Below are 27,141 nucleotides of genomic sequence, written 5' to 3'. Positions count from 1 at the left end.
AATCTATCTGCTTGTTTCTACAAAGGAAAATAATTCTCATCTCTATTCTCTTAGGGAAAAAATATTAGAAATTTTGATTCCTTTCTTTTTCCTCATCATCCAGAAAAACAATTGTTCTCATATTTTCTAATATACTTACTATATTGTTTTAAACATGTAGCTTTTGCATATGGCATGTGCACACATGTGCGTACTCTCACGTGTCCATTGAAATAGGTGGATGGGAGGGGAGAGAACTGCTTTGTCCCAGTTCTGAAATGATCTTGTCCAGACAGTTTTATCAGTGTGACATGTCTTTCAGTCCACTCCCTGGGTTTTCCCAGAAAAGATGGAGTGACCCAATAACTTGATAGGACAAGGAAGCATAAACTGGCTGTAATCAATACTCCTTTACGTGTGTGCAGAGGCCGCCCATCAGAAGCATAAGTCATGTTTTCTCCAATCCACATGCTTGCTGGGGGAGAGTTTGGAAAGAATGGATGGATGTGTTGGAATTCCAGTGTTCAATAGGTGCTCTTTCTAAATTCTCTGGTTCTCTGTGTGGAATTCTTCTGGTAGCAGAAATAAGCCATTTTGTTTTTTGGTTTTGTTTTTTCCAGTATTAGTTTTATCACCAGAAGAATCTGGCACCTAGCTAGGGTTATAGTTCTGTGCTTAAGTGCCTGCTTGACACGAGGCCCTGGGTTTGATCCCCAGCACCACAAAACCGGGGTGTTAGATGTGGCAAATGTAGTTTTCTGACATACTTCTAAATCTTATTCTTCAAATATTCAGAATATGATTTTAAAAATCAAGAATATCTTTGTTGGGTTTCCTCAAATACCACAGCGAAGTTTTTTTTTGTTGTTGTTGTTGGTTTTTGTTTTGGTCTCACAGTCATCTTGGATTGGGTTTAGTCAGAAATGCATACTCAACTGAGAGGATAAAATGTTGATTTGAAGGGTAAAGTTCATGATCTAATAGATATGGCTTTTTCCCCATAGAACCAGACAGGCAGTAACTAGTCAGAAGGAGATGTCCAAATAATCACTGGAGAGCCCAGCTGGGGAGAGCTCAGACTAGAATCACCCAGGTCAGAGCCCTGATGTGATGTCTCATGGGTTGTGACCCATGTTGCTGAAGAACAGATTTTAAATAAAACAATAGAAAAACCCTGGGACTGGATAGATGCCTGAATCAATTTCTTTCCACTCTGCAGGCTCTGACCCGACACATCCTGCCTCTCACCCGTGAGTCACCAAATAAGGGAATTTCTAGCGACAATACAGAAGATGCTTGGGTAATATCAGAACTTTGTTTCTTTTGTCTTTACATATATGTGTATGAGTGTGTTCCCACACATATGTATGTGCATCACATGCAAGCTTGGTGCCTGAGGAGGTTAGAAGAGAGCCTTGGTTTTCTTGAAACTGGAGTTACAACAGAGGGTTTTGAGCTGCCTGTGGTTATGGCAACTGAATGCTGCTGTTTACTCTGCAAGAGCAGCCGGTGCTCTTAATCCTTGAGCCATCTCAACAGCCCGGGTACTCATTTCTAAAACAATATGTCAGTGACAGATTTTAAAATAGTATGTAGTATTGGGGTTCAGAAAAGAATGCTTCATGTGTCTCCGCTGCCTTTATATGTCCTCTAGTCTCTTCTCTGTTTCCTCTTCTAAAGGACAATAAAGTACAGCCTTGATCTGCAGAGTTCCCACCTACTTTGGTCCGTCAGAGCCCTTTCACTTCAAAAGGTCTTAATCTGGCAGTACTGAGCTTTTAAAGACAAGAGCTTCAAAGTGGGGGTTAGTCACCGTTCCTACCCCTAGGGAAACCTAGTCCCCTCTCCCTTACTACCTCTGATATGGAGCAAGTTGCTTAATTAATCTTAGCCCCTTTCCTCATCTGCAAAGTCACGTGATGCTCTTTACAGGGAACTTCACAATGGTGTCGTAAGATGAGCATAAAGTAACTGACTGGTCAGTCGGTGCTCAATAAATCTGTAACTGTAGCCTAGAACGTCTATAATCTAGCCGTTCAACAACCTTTAAACAAGCAATGTTTGCACTCTTTGCCTCAGTTTCTTCAGAAACTGAGCCTATGTAGAGCCAGAGCCAGAGAGGGCTAAGCTGGGCTATTTGCCGATTTAAGTGCAACCCTATTGGGTGGGGCATAGATTCTTGAGTGAATATGTTTCGACTTGAAAAACAAACAAACAAACAAACAAACAAACCCTCAGCCTAAGGAATTGGGGCTTTAGAACTTGGTCAGAAAGAATCTAGCTTCTTGGGAAGAGGACGTTCGAAAGTCAGCAAATATTCTAACCTGATCGTACCTGAGGAATTTTGGCAGAAGGGTAGAGGAACAGAGGTCTGACTGATTTCATCTCCACTCCCTAATCGGTAAAACACAACTAAGGTGAAAGGATAGCTCCGAGTGGGTCAAAGACACGCCAGCTGTGGTTGGCACATCTGTACAGTTAGCAGCAAGAGGCTGAGAAGTCCTCAGAAATCTGGGTCGTAGCCTTGTAGTGGTAAACAAAGTCGAGATTGTCCTGGGACCCTTGAGCCTACATCCAAGGCAGATAAAGGCACCCCCGATGACTTTCTGTATCATTTAAAAGGGATTCAAACAGACCAAGAATAACCTACAGAGTGTACCAGAGGGAGTTAAGTGAAGCGCTCCTAGCTAAAGCCGATCAGCCTTTCTCCTACCTGGCGTGACTTGGGGAAAGGTGGGTTTCACCACTAGCCAACGGCAGATGAAAACAAGTACAAACAGCCTCATCAGGCTACTTTCTTTATCTCGCTGAAATCTGACTTGCAGGCATCTCACAGATGTGCAAATCTATGTTGCAATGGAAACTTGGACACTTGCCTTCACTCTTACCTGAATAAATGTAGAACTGAAATTAGTATTTAAATTGTTATCTTCTTCATCAGTTCTCCCCACATTTTCTTAAAGTGTTTGATGAAAATAAATAAATAAATAGAAAAAAAAAAAGACACAATGGGATGCTTGTGAAAACCACAAAGGAATGCCTCTCCCCAAGGTGCTGAATTAAGATTGACTGAGGGAGATGAGCTAATTCCATATTTTTAGATGCTTTCCTCAGATACAATCTTTGTAACATGACTGAGGGGGTTATTCAAACTACAGTGACAAAGATCCACCAAAAACTCAATGGAAACACTTTAGAAAAGTTCTGCTTCCTATACCTTCACCCTCTCTCAAAGACTCAGAATTACACGCACTCATACATCATGTCTTAATGTGGGAGGAGAGGGAGAGATTGCTTCCCTTCTACTTTGGTCTTGGGCTGGGATTGCCCTGTATTTCTTACATCTTTCCTTGAATAAAAGAATCTAGTTGATATTTCCAAACCTATCACTTGAACCACCGTTGTTGTGATTGCCACAGGACCCTATCCTTGAAAAGGTCAAATGCAGGGAAATATATTAGGGTATCTTTAAGTATATTTATTCCAGAACAAATGGGGAAATGAACCTTCATTATTTGGAGCTATTGTTTAAAACAAAACAAAATCTTCCCCAGTCTTTTTGGTCAGGCATGACCAGGATCCAGTGTCAAATTGTGATAGCCAAACCTTGAATTAGAAGAACATCATATAGACCCCCTATCAATTTTCTTATCTTCTTCTATCACTTGCAGATATATCTTATTTTTGTATCTAATAGTACCTACACCCATGCTGGGGCTGAATTGGGTCATGCTGAAATTGGCTGGCCGTGGGTTGGGGATTTCTCAATAGCAGAGTAAGTGTGAGGTGCTGGGTCTGATTCCTACAGCTAGAAGAGAATGACAGAAGAGAGAGCAGGGCTTAGTGTAGCCAAAGACATGCCCGGGGAGCAATTGTTCAATGTATACAGTCCCCTGTCCTCTTCCCAGAGGCCAGCTGAACAGATTTAAGAAGAGACTTGAGTCATTTTCATTTTTAAGAAAATACCCAGTGATTTGGGCACACACGATCAGCGAATCAGATCTAGAAGAGTAATGACCTGAATGTCCACAGGCAGATAAGCAAAGAGACCAGGGGAACTCTCTGGGAACTTAATTCTTAATTTTCAACAAGTCCTTGTTGTAAAAACCCCTTTAATACTTTCTGTGGATTAATAAAACTGCTAAGAGGGAGCCTTTTGACAGAGCCCTCCACTGTAGAGAAACCCTATCATCCCAGGCATGGATGAAGACATGCTTCAGTTGTGACTACTATAAATAGCCTGTGGGGGAGCAGCATGCTATGCACAATGAGATATGGGGAACGCTAGATGAACCTGATTAGCCATTGCTAGTCTCAGTCAGGTCAGAAGGGTAGCACTCCCAAAAGAATGTCTGTGATTAGTTCAAACACAGACTTATTTGTACAAATGACTGTACCATAATTGCCACAGCCCCTCCTGGCTGCATAATTAGACCTTCTAGCTCACTTTTCCAGTTAGCTAGGAGATACTTCTCTCTGTCATTCTTGGTGTTGCAATACAAGGCCCATTATTATATTATTATGTGGTTGTAGGAAGGGATATGGTTGAGACAAGATGTTATTCAATGCTAGTCTCTGACTCCATTATATATCCAAGGATGACTTTGAACTCCTGATCCTCTTGTCTCTACCGCCCCAGTGCTTGGATTAAAAGCATGTATCACCATGCCTGGCTCAACATTAGGTCCATTAAAAGGCTTCTCTTGCGCGATCTATTCATGCTGGCTTTTGATCTTTATCATTAGTAGATGTCACTAAAGTGGGCTGGCCTAGTCACACAAAGAGAAGATGGCAGACACAGCAATGAAGGGTTGGCAGCAGTGAAGGTGGTTGTCATAGCAAAAGAGCAGCTGAAGAGCTCCAGAGAGCCACGAAGACAGGAAGCACAGTTGGCAGAGACAAAGAAGGCTTTGAACAGCTGAAGATAAGACACTCTAGGCTTTGGTCACTAAAAGAGTTCCTGGGAACTCCAATGTCTTAAGGGTCAAGTGCCCTATATCCTAACCTCTAGGAGACACAATGATAGTTTCTGTCAAAGGTCCTCAACACCATATGGTCCTATAAGACTAGCATCTAAGCTGAGGGTCTAAACATTCGAGACCTATTCAGGAATTATAAGGCCAGTAAACACTGCCTCGTGTTACCTGCTAGCTCCATTCACTACTGCTAGAAACCAGACATTAAAAGAGCCAGGTGCTTCTGCAACAACTGGTGGCTAAAGTCCAGCATTCTTTGCCTCCAACTTGAGTGCCTGAAGCTGTAACTCTGACTTTAAAGGCTAGAGCAATGGGTCTTTAGCTCTCAGGACATCGTGCTTTAAACCTCTGGGTTTGCAAGTCCAGCCCTTATGCTTCAGACACTAAAGGGCCCAGGACTGCCTACATAGAAAAGCTCCTTGTCAGCTTATGATTTCTATCTGAGTAGAGCAAAAAGATGCCACCCTATGGCTCGTAACAGTTTGTCCCTGCTATTGAGCATTTAAGCTTAATTTCTCTAAGTGGTAGGATTATCAGGTATCTAGACAGCAGTGACTAAGTCATGGGGTTCCACTTTTGGTTGTAATTAGTATCCATCTCCCAGTAGAAGTTTAGTGTGTGTGAGGCTGGATTTATTACTTCCAGAGTGGATCATTAGTGATGTATCTTACTCTCCTTTTGCCTGGGTCTCTTCTGTATGCGCAAGCTTGTCAGTCCCACATATACAGTGTGTGATGATGAAAACCTTGCCTAATATCCATGATAGCACCATGGTATGATGCAGCCTGGCCTTGAACTTCACTACTTGCAGAGCTGTGACCCTAAATGTATCTATCGTGTAGGCTTTATTGATTTTTCTGCAAGTAAAAACATTTTTATAAATAACTGATTATAGAGAACAATCCATGGAGATCACAGGGACAGGATCATATCTAAGGGCAGATTGAGAGGTTAAGGAACACAAGAGTTAGAGAAAGCTGCTAAGAAGGTCAAGAAGTAATGGGTTTGAAGTGCCTGATTCTCAGGCTATCACCTCCTCATTCTGGAATAACAATGAGAGAACCTTTTCTTATACTTTACAGATCAGAACTCAAGTTCTCTTTAGAAGCAGACTCTTGGCTTTTAAGAAAAGCACTGCCATGATTATTTTGCTCCCCCTTCTAAGTGGGAGAAAAATAATAATTCATATTTGGTTCTTTTTCTTTTTCTTTTTTCTTTTCTTTCTTTCTTTCTTTCTTTTTTTTCTTTTGGTTGTTTGGTTTTTTGGGTTTTGGGGTTTTGGGGTTTTGGGGTTTTGGGGTTTTGTTTTGTTTTGTTGAGACAGGGTTTCTCTGTGTAGCCCTGGCTGTCCTGGAACTCACTCCGTAGACCAGGCTGGCCTCAAACTCAGAAATTTTCCTGCCTCTGCCTCCCGAGTGCTGGGATTGAAGGCGTGTGCCACCACGCCCGGCTTGGTTCTTTCTTCTTGTTAAGCTTCATATGGTCTGTGAGTTGTACCATAGGTATTCTGAAATTTTTGACTAATATCCACTTATCAGTGAATACATACCATGCATGTTCTTTTGGGTCTGGGTTACTTCACTCAGGATGATATTTCCTAGTTCCATCCATTTGCCTGCAAAATTCATGGTGTCCTTGTTTTTAATAGCTGAGTAGTATTCCATTGTATAAATGAACCACATTTTCTGTATCTATTCTTTGGTTGAGGAACATCTGGGCTGTTGCCAGCTTCTGGCTATCACAAATAAGGCTGTTTTGAACATAGGGGAGGACATGTCTTTGTGGTAATGTTGGAGCATCTTTTGGGTATATGCCCAGAAGTGGTATAGCTGGGTCTTCAGGTAAAACTATTTCCAGTTTTCTGAGGAACTGCCAGAATGATTTCCAGAGTGGGTGTACCAGTTTGCAATCTCACCAGCAATGGAGGAGTGTTCCTCTTTCTCCACATCCTCGCCAGCATCTGCTGTCACCTGAGTTTTTGATCTTAGCCATTCTGATTTGTGTAAGGTGGGATCTTAGGGTTGTTTTGATTTGCATTTTCCCGATGACTAAAGATGTTTAACATTTCTTTAAATGCTTCTCAGTCTTTAGAGATTCCTCAGTTGAGAATTATCAGGAAGGTAGGGACCTGGGTGGGAGAGAAGAGGGGGAGGGGGGAAAGGTGCAAATGAGGTATAGGGGGAAACAGGAGAGAAGCCCAGAGGACCCGGAGAATGCATAGAAATATGCAGCAGTGTGGGGTGGAGGATGAGGGGGGAACTTCTAGAAAATCACAAATACCAGGGATGTGAGAGGCTCCCAGGACCCAAAGGGGATATCCTTAGCCAAAATGCTCAACAGTGGGGAGATGGAACCTGAAGAGACCACCTCCAGTAGATAAGCATGGCCTTCAGTTGAGGGATGGGGCCACCCACCCATCTCAAAAATTTTGACCCACAATTATTCCTAAGGGAAATGCAGGGACAAAAAAAAATGGAGCAGAGACTGAAGGAAAGGTCATCCAGAAATCACCCCAACTTGGAATCCATCTCATGCACGGGCACGGAACTCGAACTCCTATGCTACTGCTATGTTGTGCTTATAGACAGGAGCCTGGCATGGCTGTCATCTGAGAGGCTCTGCCAGCACTTGACTAATACAGATGCAGATATTCACAGCCAACTATTGGACTGAGCTCAGGGACCCCTATGGAAGAGTTAGGGAAAGGACTGATGGAGCTAATGAGGATTGCAACACCGTAGGAAGAACAACAGTGTCAACTAACTGAACTCCTGGGAGCTCCCAGAGTCTAAGCCACCAACCAAAGTGTATACATGGGCAGACCCATGGCCCCCTGCCACATATGTAGCAAAGGACTGCCTTATATGGCCTCAAAGGGAGGGGATGCACTTGGTTCTTTGGAGGCTTTATGTCCCGGAGAAGGGAGATGCGAGAGGGGTGAGGTGGGAGTGGATGTGTGGGTGGGCGAGCACCCACTTAGAGGTGAAGGGGAGGAGAGATGGGGTGAAGAACTCTGGGAAGGGGACCAGGAAGGGGGACAACATTTGAAATGTAAATAAATAAAATAATAAATTTTTTAAAAAGGAAAACAAAGAAGAGCACTGCCTTCTGTAGGGCTCAAACTCTAGAGGGGCAGAAGGAGTTTTAACCAGGGTTCTTCAACTATCTAAAGCAAAAACTGGGGTTGTCCTTTCTCTCCCTAATCAGCACAACCCACCTAAAGTAGAACTAAATGGTGCAGTAAAAATAATGGTGAGAGGGCAAATTTACTGCACTAAAGGGGACTGGGAAAGACTTAGGAAGCAGGTACTGCAAGGCTTAAGGTGAAGTTTCTTTTGTTGTTGTCTTTGTTTGTTTGTTTGTTTGTTTGTTTGTTTTTTTCCGAGACAGGGTTTCTCTGTGTAGCCCTGGCTGTCCTGGAACTCACTCTGTAGCCCAGGCTGGCCTCGAACTCAGGAATCCGCCTGCCTCTGCCTCCCAAGTGCTGGGATAAAAGGTGTGTGACATCACTGCCCAGCAAGGTGAAGGTTCTTTGATGATGTAGTAACAGATAATGTGCACATTCATTACGACCTTTATGAGGAAATACTCAGCAATGTTTAGGTGCTGACCCACACTCTTGTTGTGGGTGTAAAATTATTCACAGGAGGCCTTTGATTGAAGATTTAAGGAGACCTTTCTCCTGGTCATTCAGATTGGCCATTCAAGTATTGATTTATGCAGAAAAATATCTTGTCTCCAAATAACCACTAGATGCTGCTAATGGGCTGTAGAGATTTGTTTTGTTTTGTTTTATCTAAGACTGATGAGTTATTGGGTTAGAATTTAAGGGCACACCAGAGGAATTACAAATATTAGAGTCTCTCTCTATATATATACAGGAAAAAAATCCTACAAAATCGTTAAGGATGGCTGAATATTTAGAGTAGATTTTGGCATAGACGAAGGTCATATTAGGATTTCGATTCCTATTTGTTAGATAAATAAGAAGGATAAATCTTTAGAGATGACCTCTTCCACGTTGTCAGAAACTACACTGGAAGTAAGCACTGTACCAATGAATCATTCACAATAGCAAAGATTTGAAACCAGACTAGATCCCATTGACACACGACTGGACAGAGAGAACGAACGTGGGATAAATATACAGTGGACTTTTATGCGGCCGTAAAGAGTAAGAATATGTCATTTGCAGGAAAATAGGTGAAGCCTATGATCATCATAATAAATGAAATGAGCCAGAGTAAAACAAATTGCATGATTTTTCTTATATAGAGAATCTAGATCTGGATATAAGTATCTATGTACATATAACAGAAAAGTAGGGGGACTCTCAGGGGAGGGGAAGAGATCCAAGGATGGGGAGAAAGAGAACAAAGAGAGGGTAATGGGTGAAACAAGAAAGCCAGAACATCCATGTTTCTCTCATATGTAGAATCTAGATTTACTCTCTGTCTCTCTGTCTCTCTATCTCTCTCTGTCTCTCTGTGTGTCTCTCTCTCTCACACACACACCATGAAATCAGAAGGTGCATTATTATTTGAGGGGAGGGAAGGGGCCGGGAGGAATGAGAATAGTTGCACATATATGTATATAGACATGTACATGTATATGTCTGCCATATGAGAAGTTAAAATATAAAGGAAGATGTATATAGTTATATGCAGACACTGAGTTAAACTATAGAGGAAGGTATGTGTAGTCATATGCAATTAACTGAATGGCATTTTATCTAGGAGACTTGATACCAAGAGTCAACTATTTTATACTTCTTTTAGGCAATTAGGAAAATGTAGAAAATCACAACAGAATGAAATATCTATAACACTACCACTTAGGGAGCTCTGAGCATAATATATTACATATATTATAAACTACATATTATATAGAATATGATATAAAATACATCAGTATGTATAATACATACTATGTACAAATTAGAGATATGTAGTAGTAGTTCATATGTTCTGTACTGATATTGATTATAATTTGATGATACTTAAGTAACATGTGTAGCACAGGACAGTAATCATATATTATACTATATAACTTCATTTTATGTAAGCTACAAAGATAGTATCACAACAAACCCTTGTGATGTACTACACAGCTCAAGACATGGGCATCGCCAATACTTTTGAGTCCTTGAGAAGTCTTCTCCATACTGCTTCTTCATCTCCTTCTCCCAGAGGGATATTTGCCACCATGAAGTTTTTCTATGAACTTGTTTTATTTTGAGTTTTCTCATATACAAATGGCTTTTAAATAATACATTGTTTAGAGCCAGGCGTTTTTGAGATTTTTGTTAAGACACTTTCTAATTCTCATTGATGTTGTTATCTTCATTCATTCTCTTAGTTAACAAGAGAGAATACACATAAAATACTTCAATGGCATGAATTCTCTTGATGAACAGTTAGGTTTATTTCCTTCCAGCAAGATAATTGGACTCAATGTTATGTGTATATCCTGGTAACGATGTGTAGACAATTCTTTAGAAGTGGGATTATTGGAATATAGGATGTGTGTCTTATTTAGGAACCACTGCCAAACTTGTCTCACAATGTGTGTATCAGCATAAATTCTTCCCAGTGAAACACACCAGTTCCTCTCGCTCTCATCTTCACGAGAGCTTGGTGGTTCTTAAGTTTTACGTGTTTGTAAATCTGCTGAGTATGGGATTGCATCTTGTGATGGCTTTAAGTTACTCTACAGCCTTGGGCCTTTGAAATAATTAATTTTATGAATATGGATATTTTGCCTGTGTGTGTACCTGGGCACCACTTGCATGCCTGCTCCTGGAAAAGACCAGAAGAAGGTGTCAGGTGCCCTGGAGCTGGAGTTATAGAAAGCTGTGTCATTCACTCTAAGTGCTGGAAATTCAACCTGGCCTCAACCACTAAGCATCTCTCCAGCCCCACTCCCTTGCTATGATTCCAGTCTTATTTTCATCTTCAAATGTCTATGTAATCACTTCTAAATTGGATCGCCAACCTATTTCTTATTGGCATTTAGGCATTTTTTTATATCCTAGATTTTAATCTTTTCCTAATTGTACATGATTTAAGTATCTTGTAATTGGAATAGAAGATTGTGTTTTTGGATTAGCGTCAGTTCTTAATTGTGTTACTTTCCTTCCGTCTTTTCGGTGTGGTCATTTGATGTCTCAAGAAATATTTCTTTCTTAAGTTTAAATTTATTTCTTTATTTACTTACTAGCAGATGGGACTTGCACCTGCCAGTGGATGCCTGTGCAGGTCAGAGGACAGCTTGCTGCACTCGGTTCTCTCCTCCCACCACGTGGGTGTTAGCAGTGAGCCGACCTTTACCAGCAGAGCTGTCTTGTTGGCTCCAAGGATACTTTGCTTATCCTGAATTTATAAAAGTATCTCCTATGCCAAATTGAAAGTATTTAATAAGGTGGGAATGATAGCAAATGCAATCAACTATGCATCCACCATCTCATAGGCATTTAATACTGGATGGCCAGCAGTCACCATCCACACCCAGGATGTTAAATGTCAGAGAAAAGGACACCATGCAGGCGACCTATCATTTGATGCCTTCTTTAGAGAGATCAGCTGGTGGGCTGTGACTCACTTCTTTCCTCTATCGAAATCTAGAAAGCACTTCAGAGGGACTCCTTGAAGACTTGCCATGTGGTCTTTTCACTTAGGGTCAAGGAAGACTGACATCTGGTTCACAATTGGGAAAATGAGTGCAAAGTGATTGACTCTGATGAATGACCAGTGTGAATTATGAGAATTTGTTCAGTCAAAAAGGGTTTCTCATGAACTAGGTACAGGCTATGTTCCAAAGGGAGCCAGCCTGGTAAAATCCAGACTAGAGGCTACACAGGGTGAGTGGGCCTCAGGACAGAAGAAATACATAGACTTCCATACTCTGTGGTCCAAAGATTAAGGAACCGATTGACTAGGATACATCCTCTCAGATGATGTGCACAGAAGTATATGTCAGATACCAGTGGTCAGCCAAGCCTCCAAAATTCTTACAAGACCACTTATGAGAGAGTCAACTTGAATATAATAAAAGCTCCCAGGGGAACACAGATGCCAGTACTCAGAAATTCATTGGCAATATTGGACTGCCAACTGTCTCCAGGTGGAGGTAGACTATGTATTAAAAAAAAATCATTAATCGCACTTGTTACACTATTGTGCAAGGAATATTTTTCCCCCCTGAGAGGCACCAGAGTCTCTGTACCAGGTTGTGATAGTGGAGAGCAGAAGTTGGGCTCAGATATGCATTTAGCACGGACAGTGGGAATTGATAGCCAGGTGTGGGGAGTCCGTGAACAGAACATTATTAAGAGCTAAAATAGCAGAAGCAGCTGGATATGTAGCAGAGCACTGCCTCATCTGGCATCAATGGGAGGGGAGGCCCTTGGTGCTGTGGATGCTCGATGACCCAGCATAGGGGAATGCTAGGCCAGTGAGGCGGGAGTGGGTGAGTGGATGGGAGAGCCCCCTTATAGAAGCAGGAGGCAGAGGGAAGGGGATAGAGGATTTGCAGAGGGGAAACCCGGAAGGGGGATAACATTTGAAATGTAAATAAATAAAAATAAACAATTAAAGAAATCTTTGTAAAATAAAAGATAATAGCAGGAGGTATTTTGAATACTAGGAGTTAAAATATGGTGATGGAATAGGCCCAATAGGATTCTTTCTGAATATAGAGGTCAGTGTGGTGGGGCGTATCTGTGGGGAGACGAAGGAAGAGGAGCTAGATATGGTGGTGAGAGTGGTCTCCAACTTAGGGTTGGAGAGGTTTTGTTAAGTTGACTTATCAGCCATCTTTGCAAAAGCTACAGGTTTGAAAGGAGTGTACTCTAGAGCCTAGGGTTGAGAAGCCCGACTGAAATTTGGCCAAGCACAGAATCTTTGTGAGGGGGAAATCTAGGATTTACAACATTAGAAGAGTCTGTCATACATTATATATGACTTATATAGCAGACATATTCTATACATCATGACCCCTTATTTCTACTATAAAGTAAAATGTGTCGAAAGAACTAAAAATTAATGAGTTCATTGCAATTCTCTTTAATATGATTTACTTAATTATAAACTTATATATTTTAAGGAATATATGTAGAACTGACTTTACGTTGTTACATTTATTGTTGAAACACCTTTCAAATCTAACAGTTGTTCTCACAGACTGGCACCTCAGCATGGCCTTTCCCGCCTTTCTTTCTCTGTCCTTCCCCCTCACCACGACTGGTCAGAGTCTGTGTTTTGTTCTGAGAGTGAAGAGAACCTGGAAATAAGACATCTCAATTCTCTGAGAGGAAAATGAGGAATCCCACCGTTCAAAAACACTGGCATCACTTTAGAGGGAATGCACACAAGATGGAAGACTGAAACAGTCCAGGCAAAAAGAAAAACCAGCAGGTGAGTCTAATGTTAGAAGGAAGGATGACAAATCGGACCTTCATGCCCACGTTAGTTAGGTTTGTAGTCATCATAATTACATGCCTTGTGTTTTATCTGTCCCAGCCAAGGTCTGTCAACATTGATTGACTGTTTGATCTTGACTCATGTAACTCGCCTGTAGCTGATTAACTAAGTCTCAACTTTGACCTTCCATTTAAAAAAAAAAAAACCTCTCGTATTATATTGCTCTTCTCTAGGAGCACTGAGAACCAGTTTTGGCCTTATGACTTTAGTGCCTGTACTACCATGGCCTGTCTATACATCACTCAAGGATGGAGATACAGTCTAAGAAAAGAACCTGCAGGTTATTTCATCCTTGTGAACATATCTCAGTGTCTCTACTAAAACCTAGATGTTTATGCCATAGTATATGTCAAGACCTCAAACCTGTATTGCACGCGAGCGTATTGCTACTTTAAGCAATATATTTGGGTTTCTAAACATAGAAAACTGCAGTAAAAATATAAAATATAAAGGCACAAAATGACATCTGTGTGGTGCTTTCACATAGAAGGGTTCTCCAGTTCTACACGCTGTCCTGCTTGAGTCAGCAGATGACAGGTGGGTGAACGTGCGTGTCTAGGATATTATATGATACAGTACATTTTTAAAAAAAGATTTATTTATTTTATGTATGTGAGTACACTGTCACTATCTTCAGACACACCAAAAGAAGGCATCAAATCTCATTACAGATGGTTGTGAGCCACCATGTGGTTGCTGGGAATTGAACTCAGGACCTCTGGAAGAGCAGTCAGCACTCTTAACTGCTGAGCCATCTTTCCAGTCCACTGTACTTTTTTTTTTTTTTTTTTGAGGCAGTGCTTCACTGTGTAGACCAGGCTATTTTCAGACTCACAGAGATCTGTCAGCCTCTCCCTCCTGAGTGCTGGGATTGAGAAAATAACATCTTTGTGACTTTGGTTTAAGTACCCCCATGTTAAAAACAAGGAGCAACCTGCTGGCTTGGCTAGTGTTTTTTGTTTTTTGGTTTTTTTTTTTTTGGTTTTTTCGAGACAGGGTTTCTCTGTGTAGCCCTGGCTGTCCTGGAACTCACTTTGTAGACCAGGCTGGCCTCGAACTCAGAAATCTGCCAGCCTCTGCCTCCCGAGTGCTGGGATTAAAGGCGTGTGCCACCACGCCCAGCTTTGGCTAGTGTTCTTCCTGACACTTCAGATGGAATCTTTTTGGGAAACAGTGTTGTGGTTATATGGAGACCTAAAGGAGGTAGCATGGGCTCTAATCTAATATATTTGGTTCCCTTAGAAAAGACACAGAGACAATGCCACTATCTGATGAAGACATAACACCAAGCACCTTCATGCAAAGGAGGACCAAGAGCTGCAGGCAACCTCTCTGGCCGGACACATCACCTCAGCCGCTGATTACTGAGTCTTCATTGCAGCAAGAGCCACTGAGCAGGGCATGGCCTGTGTCATTTCAGTCATCATTCTATGATGTTTGCAAAGTGATGAAACAGTCTCCTAGCAGAACATTTCTCAGTACCATCTGTCCTTGGGTGACACATGACTGTACTATTAAAAAAAAAATCATTGCATTGCATTGCCTGGCATCAAAACTATCAGTAAGCTCTTTTGTTTTTGTTTCTTTTCCTATATCAGTAGACACACAATTATAATATATTTACATGGTTGTTTTAGTAAAACACAAAGAAGGTTGCTCATTTGACAAGCTCATTGGTCCAGAAACCATTACAGTTGGGGGCTTTATTATATGTCATGTGTTTTTATTAGTTTCACTTTTCCTCTTCCTTCTCCTTTATTTAGACAGGGTCTCATGTGACCCAGGCTCTTTGAAAAATTTCTATGTGGCTAGGGGTGGCCTTGCATTTCTAATCTACCTTTGTCCACCTTTTAAAAAAGAAATTATTATTATTATTATTATCATTATCATTATTTAACTTTGTGTGTATGTATGTGTTGATGTGCTTGTGAGTGCAGGTGACCAAGGGCATCAGATGCCTGGGGATGTAGAATTCCATATGTTGCCTGATGTGGATGCTGGGAACTGAACTTAAGTCCTCAGGAAGAGCTGTAAGTGCTTTTAACCAGTGAATCATCTCTCCAGTGCTACCACCCCCACCGTGCCTATACTTTTGAGTACTGGACTGCTAGGTGTGTTCCACCATGCTTGACCAAGTCTATTTTTACAGCTAAAAATAATGGCTGTGTACTGCTGCTCGTCACCTAAAATTTCTGTAGCTTTATATGCATTTTATTAAGAAGTACATACAGACATATATAATGGCTCTGTCTTAGTCAGGGTTTCTATTCCTGCACAAACATCATGACCAAGAAGCAAGTTGGGGAGGAAAGGGTTTATTCAGCTTACACTTCCATGCTGCTATTCATCACCAAAGGAAGTCAGGACTGGAACTCAGACAGGTCAGGGAGCAGGAGCTGATACAGAGGCCATGGAGGGATGTTCTTTACTGGCTTGCCTCCTCTGGCTTGCTCAGCCTACTCGCTTATAGAACCGAGACTACCAGCCCAGGGATGGTCCCACCCACAAGGGGCCTTTCCCCCTTGATCACTAATTGAGAAAATGCCTTACAGCTAGATCTCATGGAGGCATCTCCTCAACTGAAGCTCCTTTCTCTGTGGTAACTCCAGCTGTGTCAAGTTGACACAAAAATAGCCAGTACAGGCTCAAACACACATTGAGCTGAGCACTAAAGGTGTGTGTATTAGTTTATATGTAAATCTATTCTAAAATGGAAAAGATTCTGCTTTTCTGCAGCAGCAGGGTTGGATGTAGAATGTTATGTGTGGAGGGCCTTCTTACACCCTATTATTTGCTTAACCCCTCTAAAGACCCCACAAATCAAACCATGGATGTGTTCTGTAATCCATAAGCCAAAACCTGTGTTTGTTAATCTAACATGGCCACCTTTCTCAGGAGAGTTCTCTTGAGCCTTTTTACATGAAGTCCTAGAGCTATCGCTGTTCTTCCCCTATAAACAAAGCAGCACAACTGTATGTTCACAGGAAGAGCTGCGTCTCGCCAGCTCCAATGCCAGCAGGATACTCTCCTGCATAACCCGCCATTGATGGAGCTTAAGAATGTTTCTAGCTTTTTAAAATTAAAGTTAGTGACGCTGATGAAAGTATAGGAATGAATTCCTTAGAGCAGGATGTGAGCACATGGAAGACTTTGGTAGACATTGCTGTTATTCATACCCACATACAAATGAATGCATGCACGCACATACACACAAAAATAAACAAAGTTTTTCTCTTCCCAAAAGTATATGAAAACACTTATTTTAAATCCAATGTCATCATGTTATTATCTGTGCACAGTTGGTTGTTTTTTCTTTCCACCCAAGCAGATAGATTAAATAAGTCAGTTGACAAATACCCTGTTAGCTATTTTAATAAATATTTCTTTCCTGAGTTACATCAGTGTCTTTAAAAAAACAACACATGTGTTTTAACTAGTTCTTCCTATAAGGTGGGGAAAATTGCTGTGGAGAGAAAAGAGATAAGAAGAGTCAGAAATACAAAGTTCTCAGCTTCAAGGCCGTCAGTGAATGTTGCTTGCTTGGATAGATCAGCAAGGAGAATTTGTCAAATTTTTCAAATTAGTTGAGAGAAGTCTCTATTAGCTTCATCAGAATATGGCATTTTATTCTTTAATTCTCTGATAGTCTGTCATGGCCTCTTCTAGTAATTTTTAAATTTCAGCATTTAAAAAAGCCTTTCTAGAGATCCTTGGTCTTGCGAAGATCATATGCCCCAGTACAAGGGAATGCTAGGGCCAGGAAGCAGGAGTGGGTGAGTTGGGGAGCAGGGTGCGTGGAGAGGGGTATAATGGGTTTGGGGATAGCATTTGAAATGTAAATGAAGAAAATACCTAATTTTTAAAAAAGCCATTCTATTTATTTTAGTGGGGGTGTTCGGTTTTCTCTTTCTTTCTTTCTTTCTTTCTTTCTTTTTCTTTCTTTCTTTCTTTCTTTTTTCTTTTTATTTATTATTCTCTCATATATTACATCCATACTGCAGTTTCCTCTCCCTTCCCTCCCCGTGGTCTCAAGCCCCTCCCCAACTTCCCCAATGTCAGGCCGACCCTCCAGTGTTTGTTTTGAGAAAAGGTCTTTTGCTTGTTTTGTGAATGTATGTGTGTATATGTGATATTCATGCATATGCATGTACTTGCAAGTCCTCTCTCTCTCTCTCTCTCTCTCTCTCTCTCTCTGTGTGTGTGTGTGTGTGTGTGTTTTCACGGTACCCTCCTCAATCTCACTCCACTTTATTTTCTGAGGCATGGTCTCTCCCTTAACCTGGAGCTCACTGATTCAGCTAGTTAGGTGGACTAACTATCTCTATCTGTGCCTCCTAAGCATTGGGGTCGCAGGCAAGCTGCTGCCTACCATAGCTAGACTAACAGGCATTTACAAGAACCTAGTGTTTTCTGTTTATTCATAGCTAGATATACAGTGGTTCAAGACACTTTTGAAAATGAACCATCAGATTTTATTTCTTTTTTATAACAAGACCTTTTCTCCAAAAAAGAAAATATATATTTCTATAAAAAAAAAACTTTCCCTTCATCAACTGTGGTCATCCTAAAATAGAAGATAGGAAAGGCAGAATAAATGCTTTATTTCTCTCTTTATTAATTTTATAATAAACAGTACCCAGCAACTTCCAAGAGTGGTCAATTATTGCCAATCCCAGATTTTTATGGGATGTATTTCAATAGAGTTGAAAAATTTTAATCTAAACTAATTTAAAAGGAAGCTGAGTTCCATTTCTTCTCAGATGCGGTTTGAGTATCTGACTCCCATCAATCTTCCCTGAAATGCTTGGGTTTCCCAGCAGGGCTCAGCTCTGAGCCAGCTCACTCTCCCTGAAGCAAGCAGATTGAACGGCAAAGCTGCACAGGCTCTTGGACTGATGCCCTGTTCATTCTTTCTTGTCTTGCAACTGAAACTCTGAACTTTATTTTTAAAATTATTATTTTCTTTACAATATTACTGGCGTTCTAGAGGTTTGTCTCTGCCACCTCTTCATTGTGTTTCAAATATTGCTAATTCTCATTGGAAAAACAAAAAGGACAAGGCCTAAACCTGTCACCTTTCTACCGCAGGAGAAAGCATTGAAACTGAACGATAACTTGAGTTCAGACACCCATCTTTTCTCTACTTAACTTATTAAGTGCTTACCACAAAGGCTGCTGACAGTGGCAAGCTTTAGGGCCTCAGCTTTAGGGCCCTAGAGTAACTGACCAGTCTTTGTGGGAATGCATATTCTCCTGCCCAGCTGGGAAAGTAGAGCTGCGTGGTCAAAGTGTGGATGAGCAGAAGAGGTAAGAATTTACATGTTTTAAAATCGAGGATATTGGATTAAAAAGAGAATGGAGGTTCAGATCTTTGCATATTTATTATTCTGTTTGCTTTTAGTTCATATGAAGAATGGTTCTGTAAACGTCAAAGAGAAACACCAACCTGGGCGATTTCCATTAGCAATACAGCCGTGGCTGAAACATGATCTAGTAGTAAAGACAAAAGGTGGGACTGACGAGCCACTATAAAGTGTGAAAAGGGCATCAGAAAACCCTAGTTCCACCCACTCCCTTGACAAACCAGACACACACACACACACACACACACACACACACACACACACACACACACGAGAAAAAATTCCAGGAAAAGAAAGAAACCCAGTCTTGTCCTGAGTCTTTAAGCCCTCACGTGGCACGTGGACGCTCTCTTTGATACGTGTCTTGAACACTTGTGAGGCTTTACGGACATCACTGATTGTGTTCACACAGGCTACGACTTCAGACATGACCAGGCAATCATCGTCGTTATTGGCTGAATTGTCTTCATGGGTTGTACAACTGTAGTTTGAATTTAAAACCTTCGAATAAAGCGTGGCCTGGGAGTGCATGCAGGCTTTTAATCCCGACTACGCAGAAGACTGAGGCAGGGGCATGTCAAATTCGAAGCCAGCCTGGGCTACAACGTACATGGAGGCCAGCCTAGGGAACTCTGTGACACCTTGACTTAAAAAGTCTAAAGGATGCTGGAGACAGGGCTGAGTGGTAGACACTTGTCTAGAGTCTAGCAGGCCCCAAGGTTCACCCTCCAGAACCACACACAACTATCAGGTAGGTTGCAAAAGACACTTCAGAGAGTGGCTGTGGTGGCAAAGCACTCACTAAGCCTGACAGCCCAAGTTCGATCCCTGGGAAGAGGGAGGGAGGGAGAGAGGGAGGGAGAAAGAGGGAGGGGGGGGGAGAGAAGCAACATTTTTGAAAGCCATCAAATGAATTAAAAAACAAAAACCAAAACCTAGATCTTCACTGAGAAAATAATCATTTTGGAGTGTTGCTAGGCACCACTACTATTCTAACATTTGATAAAGGGGAAAAGCATCTCTACTTCTTTTCCTTCGTAATCTGTGTTTCAGAGTAATTTATCGTTGTGAGAGAATTATACAAAATGTGTATCTACTGGATTAGGGAACCGGGAAACCTTTGATAAACATTTCTTTTAGGGGAACACTTAGAGAAGTATTATCTAAGGGATTAAAAAGTAAGAAGGCACTTGGTGGACTGTAAAACCCGGTCAGTCTAAGATTACATTCTGGCTTCAGAATCTTCCGAAGCTGCGGCCAATGGGACGTGCAGGAAGCTATAGATAATCCAATCAGAACTCTTAGCAAACTGTAGCAAAGCAGCTTTGGAGGTCCGACCCCATCCTGGTAGACCAGAATCTCAGAGCAGACCAGATTCATAAGGCGGCCTTTCTGGCCTTTACACATCCTGGTCAGTAGTGTGAGTGGATGGGGGCTGGGGGAGGTGGAGCCAGGGCGGGGTCTCAGGAGCTGGGGGCGGGGCGTGGGGGGACTAGGGGCGGGGCTTCCTCGTGCTAGGGGCGGGGCCCGGGCTCCTGGTCCTGGTGGGGCCCTGGGGTTGCGCGCGCAGCACTGTGGCGTGCGGCTGCGCTCTGGTGAGGCGCGAGAGCAGGCGAGACCAGCTTCGACCACCATGCTGCCTGTCGTGTGTGGATTTTGGCGTCTTCGGCGCCCAGAGAGGCCTTCCCTTTGTTAGTTATTGCTGTTGTTGTTGTTGTTTTTTAAATTCTCATTTCCCTCCTTTCCACGAAGCGTCCTTTCATTTGCCGATAAGAGGGAAGTAGAGGAAGAGTAATCACCCTTGAGTGAGGGGCCGAAGATGGAGAAAGGTGCCGAGGCCTCAGACTGTGACAGTGATGAAACGGTGATCGAAGGGTCGGTGACAGAGAACGAACCGGAAGATGAGGAGCTTCCCTGGAGAAGGTGACTGCCATTAGGGCTTGAGCACTGAACTCTAGCACCGCTGGCGGTCTAGGCTTCCTGTCCAGGTTTCTGAGTGGAAATGGCCGCCGGCAGGACCGGGCTTGTGGGTGAGAGAGCGTTTGAAGACAGCTTTGCTGCTGAGTATTTACAAATAGCAATGGCTGTCAGGCCTCCAAGCCCAGCTAGAGACGGTATGATGACGGTGGTCATCTTATGGCATTTAAAATCCCCGTACGTCTCAAAATGGGTCTAAGTACTTTGGCGATGGACAAGGACCACTTTGCCCAAACTTAAGCTTTGACCTAGGAAGTGGTTCACAGGATTTCTTATAAGAACTATATTGGGGAAACAGGTTTGTATCAAACTGGAAAAGGGTTATAAGAAAGAATGGGGCTGGAGTGATATAGCTCAGTGGTTAAAGATCACTGGTCTTCCAGAGGACCGAGTTTAATTCCCAGCACCCACATGGCAGCTCACAGCTGTCTGTAACTCCAGTTCCAGGGGAACTGACACTAACACACAGACACACATTCAGGCAAAACACCAATGCACATTTAAAAAAATGATAAGGGATCTGCAACCCTATTGTTGGAACAACATGATGTACTAACCAGAACCCTGGAGCTCTTGTCTCTAGCTGCATATGTATCGAAAGATGGCCTAGTCGGCCATCAATGGAAAGAGAGGCCCATTGGACTTGCAAACTTTATATGCCCCAATATAGGGGAATGCCAGGGCCAAAAGAATGGGAATGGGTGGGTAGGGAAGTGGGGGGCGCTATGGGGGACTTTTGGGATAGTATTGGAAATGTAATTGAGGAAAATATGTAATAAAAAAAAATAAAAAAAAAATAAAAAAATGATAAATGAAGTATTTTTAAAGAGAAAAGGTATTTCAGCTTATCAGAGCTCTATTTGAATGTATTCAATGTTAGACACAGGGATTTTTTTTTTTAAAGGTTGAAATAGTGCACTTCAGTCTTCTATGTGGCATTCAGGGATGTGGGTATGGGAACTCAGAGGGACCCTTACCTCACACAGTAATGGGTCGTTGTCAGAGTTTGCTTCTGAGTGGAAGCTTGAAGGTGACGTAGGAGTCAGCCATGTGAAGAAAGAGTGGTGTTCTTGGATAAGGAAGTGGAGGGGTATAGATGAGAGGTGGAACAACATTGAGTCATGGATTTTGGGATGTACAAGCAGTTAAATCTTTCAGAATTGTGAAATAGACGTGGAGTGATGAAAGGGAACCGGGTTGCTTTCTTGTTTTGGTTTTTTGATTTAGGGTCTCTCTGTGTTGCCCTGGCTGTTGTGGAACTCTGTTGACCAGGTTGGCCGCAAACTCAGAGATCTGCCTGCTTCTGCCTCCTGAGTGCTCGGATTAAAAGCCTGTCTATGGCACAGCTGCCAGCTGCTTATGCTATTTTAAGTGGAGGAGTAATCTGATCAGATTTCTGATTACTCTGCACATTTTAGACTAGGACTTTAGGCTTATGTGTCACCTGGATCCTGTTAAATTGTGGATTGTATGTAGTTCAGGAGTTGAGGTGGGAGGGGTTAAGATTCTACAATTATAAGGTTCCACTTAAAACTGTTACTAATAAAGCAAGGATTTCCATTTCTAAAGCAAGATGGGAGAGCTTAGGATTAGCCTCACAGACTGAGGTGATGAGGGAGAGACCAGGAGAGGGATGGAGGGGAGAGAGTTTGAGAAATCTCTGCAAAGTACATTTGGTAGCTAGTGCTTTTATTGATTGCTGAACCATCTTGCCAGCCCCAGTTTCTCCCCCTCCTCCTTTTTTTTTTTTTTGGTTTGTCGAGGCAGGGTGTCTCTGTGTAGCCCTGGCTGTCCTGAAACTCACTTTGTAGACCAGGCTGGCTTCGAACTCAGAAATCCTCCTACCTCTGCCTCCCGAGTGCTGGGATTAAAGGCATGCTCCACCACACCAGGCCACCTCCTCCTTTTTTGATGAGCTTTTTAGATCTTGATCTATGGTTTTTCAAATCCCCGAAAAATTTAGTTTAGTTTTTTTTTTTTCTCTTGGGTAACCAGACTCTCTAATTTTTCATACTGTATCTTGGTTCATTTACACTCACACACCCTTTTAAAAAGCAAAGACTTTTAAAAAAAACAAAGACTTTGACAGAAGGTAGGAGCAAAAAAAGCAAAGCATAAGAGATAGAAACTTAAATAGTCACATTAAATTAATGCAAAAAAGTAACAGTTTGGGTCAAATTTGTGCCACAGTACAGGTTCTACTACTGATGAAGGCAGAATGTTGTTAAATACTTTATTTTGACCATTATGTTGAAAGCATGTTTTAATTAGATTTTCTCAACATGTTAGGACTTGTTTGCTAAAGTTTGATACAATTTCCCTCCCTTTCTAATTGCTAGTGCTTTTCAGTGTTTCATCTTTTTAATATTTGAAATATAATAATATTCTAAATGTATTCTAAAATGTATTCTAAATATTTAATAACATTCTAATATAATAATAATCTTTTTAATACTATTTCATCATTAAAATACTGCATTCATGGAATTTGCATGTGTGTGTGTGTGTGTGTGTGTGTGTGTGATTTTGGTGCTATAAGACTTTTATTCCAGGCTGTAACTCACTGGATAGCCCAGGGTGGCTTTGAATTCTCAGGATTCCTCCTGTGTAAGTGTCCCAAGTGTCAAGATTGTAGGCATGAGGCAAAGCAGACAGCTGTAATTTTGATAACTGGATTTTTGAAGTTTGTCTTATAATTTAGAAGGCTTTCTTTCAATCACAGAAACAAAAGTGTCCTTCATATTTCCCTCTTGACCCTAGATTTTGTGCTCACTGAAATGGCATCTCTTAAAGAAATGTTTGTCTATGTGCTGTGTGTATTAATGTGCATGCAGCGGTAGAAGACTGTGGGAGCGTCCAGCCACTGTGGGCAACACCACCCTGGGCATGCAGTCCTGGACAGTACAAGGAAGCAGGCTGAGCCATGGACAGCAAGCCAGTAAGTGGCTCTCCGCCATGGCCTTTGCTTTGGTTCCTGCCTTGAGGTTCCCACCCTATTCCTGCCCTGAGTTTCTTTGGTGATGAATAAGCTGAAATAAATCTTTTCTTACAAAAGTTGCATTGGATTATGGTATTTTATCACAGCAATAGCTAAGACGATCCTAAGACAATTAAGTACTATTACTATCTATCCCTTGTTCCCTAAATCAAACATAATGACGAAATATTTGAAAAAATGAATATGACTAGGTGGACATTTTTCTTCTTGGATAAACTATATTAAAGTGTATGCTTCTTAAATAGTATTTTGAAATATATACATATATTAATATAAGAATTTTTAGCAATCTAAATTATAAAAACAATAGTTAAAATGTTACTCTGTTTTAGAAATATTAATTAATATGTTTTCTTTTTTTGCATTTAAAAGGTTGCTCTTGAATCAGGACACAACTTGTAGATCTGAGTTCTGTTTTCATTCTGGTGTAAATGGAATGCAGAAAGGTGAGAAAAACCTTTTACTAGATAGATATTGTCAGTATGTAATTTAATTTTCCAAGAGGTAAACTAATTGTCTGAATATAATTTATTGAGTATTCCATTGTATTCTGTTTAAAACAGTATGGTTATAGTAAACTAATATATAAGTCATTTATTTATTTGTTTGTGTGTGTGTATGTGTGTGAAAGGCATGTGCCACACAGTGGGTGTGTATTGGCCATAGGACAACTTGTAGGAGTTGGTTGGCTCCTTTGACCATGTGTGTCCTAGGGATTGGACTTAAGTGGTCAGGCCTGGCAGGATGCAGCTTTACCCACTGAGCTGTTTTGCTGGACCATGGCACATTAAGTTCTATGTGCATTTAAATGCAAATTTCTAAGCAAATGTGTGTTTGTCACTGCTCTTCATCTGTGTGACTGTCTGTGCTGTTAGTCCACTAGTATCCTGAGCTCTGAGTATATTTGGAAGACATCATAGTCACTTCTGAGGCAGCTGATTTTGAATGGCAAGGTGTGTTTTAGCTCAGGCTGCTTTAACAAAATGACTAGTACTTTACCCACCAAGTCATCTCCCCAGTACCAGTGAAATTTACAATTTTCTAGACATACTCATTGTATTCCTTCATCCTGAGGCCAAGAAATCAGCATTGTTTTGTCCAATGCAGCATTGCCCCCTGCAATGTAATAACTTAAAAATATTGACATATAAAAGTGCCAATTAAGGAAATATGTATAATTTTTTTGGACTGTCCTAGGATTTGAACCCAGGTTTCATGTATGCTAATGGTACCCTACCATTTATTAATATATAACATTAGTCTCTTGTCAAATAATGTTAGTGATATTTTTATAGTATTTATAAAATTGTTGAATTCTTCTGAAAATAGAATTATAAAACTCTTAGAAGATATTGATTAATTATATTTCATCACAGGTATGCATTCTCCTGAGATTCAACTTGGACTCAAGCTCAAAAAGGACTCACAAGAGCAAAATAATAAAAATAAGTTGTTGCTGGCTCTTAGTGAGGACCTAGTGTTACAGGTATGCCAGAGTGGTTTAAATATGTACCTATCAAAAGATGGAACTGCTGTCTGTGACAAATTACTAATTACAAGGGTTTTTTTTTTGTCTACTCATATTTTGGTTTCCTTTCTTTGTTTGGTTTTTATATCTTTTTAAAACAATCATTTAATTTTGTTGCTGTAAATTTGATGAAGGTCATTTGTTTTAGGAGGGGAATTTAAAGTATTTTCTTTTTCTCTCTTCTTTCAGTTATGTTTTTCAGTGGAGACAAGGAAGTAAAAGGAGCAGAAGTTAGAAATAGGATATCATAAGTAGGATTTTCATTTCTATTTTGTGTCAGAGTTCATTTTAAAATTTGTGAAGAAATATTAGTCTTTGTAGTATAATTTGAGATACACAGCATTAAAGGCCTTTTGTTGTTTTGTGTGCGTTAGTACATATTTGTGTATGAATAGTTTAAGAGTTATTTGTTTCTCCTTAGTGCAAAAACTACTGGGAGAAGTCAGGTACTAGTTAGCACTCCGGCTTAATTAAGCTAGCCAGGCTTCTCTGTGACTCACTACATAGCTCAGGCTGGCCTTGAATTTGGTGCAGGCTTCTGCCTACTTTTCTTTCTTTCTTTCTTTTTCTTTTCTTTCTTTTCTTTTAAAGCAAAACCAGGTTTATTAGAAAAACTTTTTTTTTTTTTTGGTTTTTCGAGACAGGGTTTCTCTGTGTAGCCCTGGCTGTCCTGGAACTCACTTTGTAGACCAGGCTGGCCTCGAACTCAGAAATCCGCCTGCCTCTGCCTCCCAAGTGCTGGGATTAAAGGCGTGCGCCACCACATCCGGCTTGCGGTTGTTCCTCTTAGACAAGACAAGCTACAGAGAAAACTGTTGAGTGCTGGGATTAAAGACGTGCTCCACCACGCCCAACAGAAAAACTTGAATAAAGCAAAAGTGTGTTGTCCAGGCACAAATAACCAACAGGCTAGAGGATGAGCACTGGATGGAGGTTTCTGCAGTCTCGATTTTTATTAGCATTTGTTTCCCCTGGGGATTGAAGGACTATCTTTAGACTCCTGAAAGACATCTTTTCCACTTGAAGAGGAGGGGTTTTGTTTATGTTTTGTGTTTCCTAGATGGTTAACCTAGGACTGTTATGGCACCAGTTTACCTAATGAACTGTTAATGGAGTGTTAACAGATCCAGAGGTTGCTCACTGTAGGAAGAGACTGTTCTTTGCTGGGGCAAAATGCCTGGCATACACAATTTAAGAAGGGAAGGATTTGTTCTGGCTTACAGTTAAAGAAATCTATCATAGTGGGAAAGCTGCCATTGTTTCTTAAGTGCTGGGACTGTAAACATGAGCCACCACACCTGACTGACCCCCCCGACCCCCTGTGTGTGTGTGTGTGTGTGCATGCATGGTGTATCCATTTGTGTGTATAAAGGGATGCACATGCATTTGTATGTGAGGGTTTACCCACACAAAGGTTGACATTGGGTATTTTTGTTAGTCTTTTGCCACCATATTTTTTGAGGTAAGATCTTTCATGAATCTGGAGTTAACTGATTCTGATAGGCTGACTGGCCAAAACTCCTCAGGGATCTTTCTGTTTCTACCTCTGCAGCACTGGTCTTATAGGCACAGACAGCTGCAGCTGGCTTTTATGAGGATGCTGGGGATAGAACTCAGGCCCTCATGCTTGCAGGTCAAGCACTTAGTGACTGAGCCATCTCTTTAGTCTCTGTTTCAGTAGCAGAAATGGCAAGAGTTCCAATGGTAACTGAAGGTTTATTTAATACCACAGCTAGGAAGGTTCATTTTATGAATTATTTTTTATAAAAAGAGGAAATTCAGTGCCAGATATTCTTCCTTGAAACTGAAATAGCTATATTTGGCTTCTAATACTTTGTTT

At 41.2% G+C, this 27,141-nt stretch overlaps 1 protein-coding gene across 5 annotated transcripts in view; it reads left to right on the top strand.

Moving 5' to 3' along the window:
- The first annotated feature begins 20,405 nt into the window (after nucleotides 1-20,405).
- The window catches only part of Ankrd31 (ankyrin repeat domain 31), a 154,392-nt gene continuing 147,656 nt past the window's right edge, over nucleotides 20,406-27,141 (top strand). For 4 of the 5 annotated variants that reach the window (XM_021180851.2, XM_021180850.2, XM_021180849.2 and 1 more), the window contains exons 1-3: nucleotides 20,406-20,721; nucleotides 24,146-24,219; nucleotides 25,150-25,259. In XM_021180851.2, coding sequence (XP_021036510.1) covers nucleotides 20,618-20,721; nucleotides 24,146-24,219; nucleotides 25,150-25,259 — 288 coding nt within the window. In that variant the 5' untranslated portion in view covers nucleotides 20,406-20,617. Of the gene's footprint in view, nucleotides 20,722-23,543; nucleotides 23,714-24,145; nucleotides 24,220-25,149; nucleotides 25,260-27,141 lie in introns of those variants that run through there. The other variant, XM_085830895.1, reaches the window with a different exon arrangement.

This window comes from Mus caroli, unplaced genomic scaffold (genome assembly GCF_978045245.1).
Source record: "Mus caroli unplaced genomic scaffold, Mus_caroli_1 scaffold_15, whole genome shotgun sequence".
In the NCBI taxonomy this organism is placed as follows: domain Eukaryota; kingdom Metazoa; phylum Chordata; class Mammalia; order Rodentia; family Muridae; genus Mus; species Mus caroli.
The sequence above is the reverse complement of the archived record's forward strand: the minus strand, read 5'-3'. Positions and strand labels throughout refer to the sequence as shown.